Source organism: Montipora foliosa, chromosome 13 (genome assembly GCF_036669935.1).
Source record: "Montipora foliosa isolate CH-2021 chromosome 13, ASM3666993v2, whole genome shotgun sequence".
Lineage (NCBI taxonomy): Eukaryota > Metazoa > Cnidaria > Anthozoa > Scleractinia > Acroporidae > Montipora > Montipora foliosa.
In genome coordinates, this window is record NC_090881.1 from 18897991 (window position 1) to 18900668 (window position 2678).

Sequence of the window (2678 nt, forward strand, 5' to 3'; positions counted from 1 at the left end):
AGGAGAGGGGAAAACCAGAGTACCTGAAGAAAAACCCCTTGCAGTAGGGTAGAGAACCTACAAACTCAACCCACACAACACCGAGTTTAGAAATTGAACCTGGGCCACAATGGTGGGAAGTGAGCGACCAACCACTGCACCAGCCCTACTCCACAAATTTGATTCAGGAAGCTCCTCAGATGATTCTGGTCTGAACTAATGATTCTTGTGGAATGAATATCACCTCATCACCCGACATGTTGTACATTACCCCTTATATATATGTTCCAATTTATTGATCAATTTCATTGTAATCTTCATCATAAAAAGCACTTTCAATTGTATCTTTAGTGTTTCAATTTTGGATAATTGCTGGTCCAAATTTATGACTGATTTATCTTTTTCTTTTATCCTTTTCCTCCTCCAGTCTGTAAAACAAAACGGGAAGACAACCACTTTAATTTACTATTTGTTAATTCCAGTTTATCAAATCAATATAGGTTGTGTTGATCAGCAGTAAAAAATGAAGTAAACTAGAGCCATCCTCAGGTTCTAAATGGATAGTTTTTACACATAAAAGAATATGAATTTATTGAAAGTGGTCAGAAACTTGTTTTAAAGCATAAAAATCATAAGTATACATACAAATGACAAAATATCAACAAAACACAATTAAGGGTTTGTGATATTCGAAGCAGATTTTTTAAGTGGAAGCATTCTACCAGAAGTTAGAAATAGATAAAGGGGAACATCTTCATGTTGAGGATAAGGCACGGAGTACCACACTAAGGAGTAACCAAATGGAGAATCCCTAAAACTTGTTAAGGAGTAAAAAAAAAAATATCATTTTTCAAAGTTGAACTTCCAAAAAAAGGTTGCCCAATTCGTGAAGCAAAAATTTCAGTCATTATAAAACCTGCCTCTCTCCTTTCATGTCTGATGTTTGACAAAGCACATTTACTTTTCTGGGAAGTGGCAAGCAGAATGATTATCTTTTTACAAAATGGCGGCTGTCCACTACAAGACCAGCACCAGTGGAAGTTTGAATTCATTCAAGGTATGTACAGTTAAAGGACATTAAACTATTTTTAGGGTACTCCATGGAGTGGCATTCCAAGTTTTCCCCTCAATCACATTTTCATTTACAGAATGATAAGAGTATTGTGAAAGAGAAGTTTCAGGGCATTAGTTATGCTGGATTTGCAAGAAGCAATGTTATTCAGACCAAGTGGGTGAAGTGGAAGGAGAGCACTTGGGGATCTAAGTAGACACTACCCTATAACTGTCTTCTAGAATCAAAAGTAAGTGTATTTCACATGTCCAATCACAAGTATTGTTTCGCCAATACTAAAAGAACGTACCCTAGGCTAACACTTTCCTAATGCTAATCTTTGGCCTAAACTTTTATCTCAATATAGCTTTTAGTCCTCATGTTAGAACTACAAACGCATAAGGGTTGGTTACAAACTGGAAAAACAATGACCTGTGATTTGACCAGCAAAATAAACTTGTTTATTGGCACACTCATATCAGTGTAATTATAAGTGAGGGATAAAATACATTATTACAAGTAGGTAACACTATATAATTTGCAACTCCTATCTTGGCGATTTCCCAAACGTTTCTTGGAATACTTTTTCAATAGCAGGTTTCCCATTCTCAGGCAATCCTCTTGTGCCGATTCCAGTAAAATTTAAGGACAGTCTCGGAACAGTCTTAAAAATTGAAAACTTCTTCTTGCCATAGTCATATATTTTCCACCCACTGCTGACAATGTCAAACACGTAAACGGGTTTCCTGGCGTCCACAGCCATCTGCACAGCCCACCCAGTGCCGCCCTCAACTATATTCCCGTGGACGCTAATTTTTCCAATTGCAAACACTGCACTGGTATCCTTGACTTGGTGCCAGTTCCTTCGAAGTAAATTATTTACGTAGGGTTTCCCGGTCGGAAAACGTCGTTTCAAAGTTTTGTTTGCCATGTGTAAGAAGTCATCAGCCTGTTGTAATTGTTCATCGGACAGAACAACTCTACCACAAGCATTCCTGCCATGAGTCTTGAAGGAAAATGCCTTCACGCGAACCCCGTATTTGGTGCCTAATTTTTGCCAATAGGTATCACTTCCCATTGCAGCACCAGAAAATAGCATGTAATGCTTCGGGTTACCGAAGTAGCTTTCTTCTTTTTTTCTTATGGCTTCTTCAAGAGAAACGAAAACATCGTCATCAAGATCAAAATCATCATAACTCCAACACTGTTTTATGCCCGCCATGTTGTTAACGGCAGCAGTTAGGGTAGTACTTCGTGTAAGACTTAAGCCGATGACACCCCTAGTGCCATTCCACCAACGTATGCACAAATGATAGTTTTCCATGTCTTTTTCTCTCTCGATAGAGAGTGACAATTTTTTCTCTCCAAAATATTCTGTTTTAAACTTTATTTTTTCGATAGAAACTTTTAAGATGGCAGAAGAATTCAAGGGAAAGCACGTTGTAATCTTTCGAAGTTGCCTGTTTTTATCAAGTGAAGAACGCCAACAGGAAATGAACGACGAAATTGACTCGCTGCATAGGCAGCCCAAGTTCGCGTCACTAGAGAGCGTGTAATAATTGATTACTAGTGGAAGATGACCTTTGAGTAAAAGCGGTGTTGCCATCCCCACAGCGGCTTCTCGTAACCATGGAGCTCTTCGAGAAGC

General features: G+C 38.5%; 1 protein-coding gene across 1 annotated transcript; it reads right to left on the bottom strand.

Moving 5' to 3' along the window:
- Positions 1–1468: 1468 nt before the first annotated feature.
- Positions 1469–2256, bottom strand: LOC137984073 (uncharacterized). Its single transcript, XM_068831284.1, has one exon. The coding sequence runs from the start codon at positions 2250–2252 to the stop codon at positions 1578–1580; it is 675 nt and encodes a 224-aa protein (XP_068687385.1). The 5' UTR covers positions 2253–2256; the 3' UTR covers positions 1469–1577.
- Positions 2257–2678: the final 422 nt, after the last annotated feature.

Coding starts and splice junctions, on each gene's coding strand:
- LOC137984073 (XM_068831284.1), bottom strand. CDS start 2,252: ATGGCGGGCATAAAACAGTGTTGGAGTTATGATGATTTTGATCTTGAT.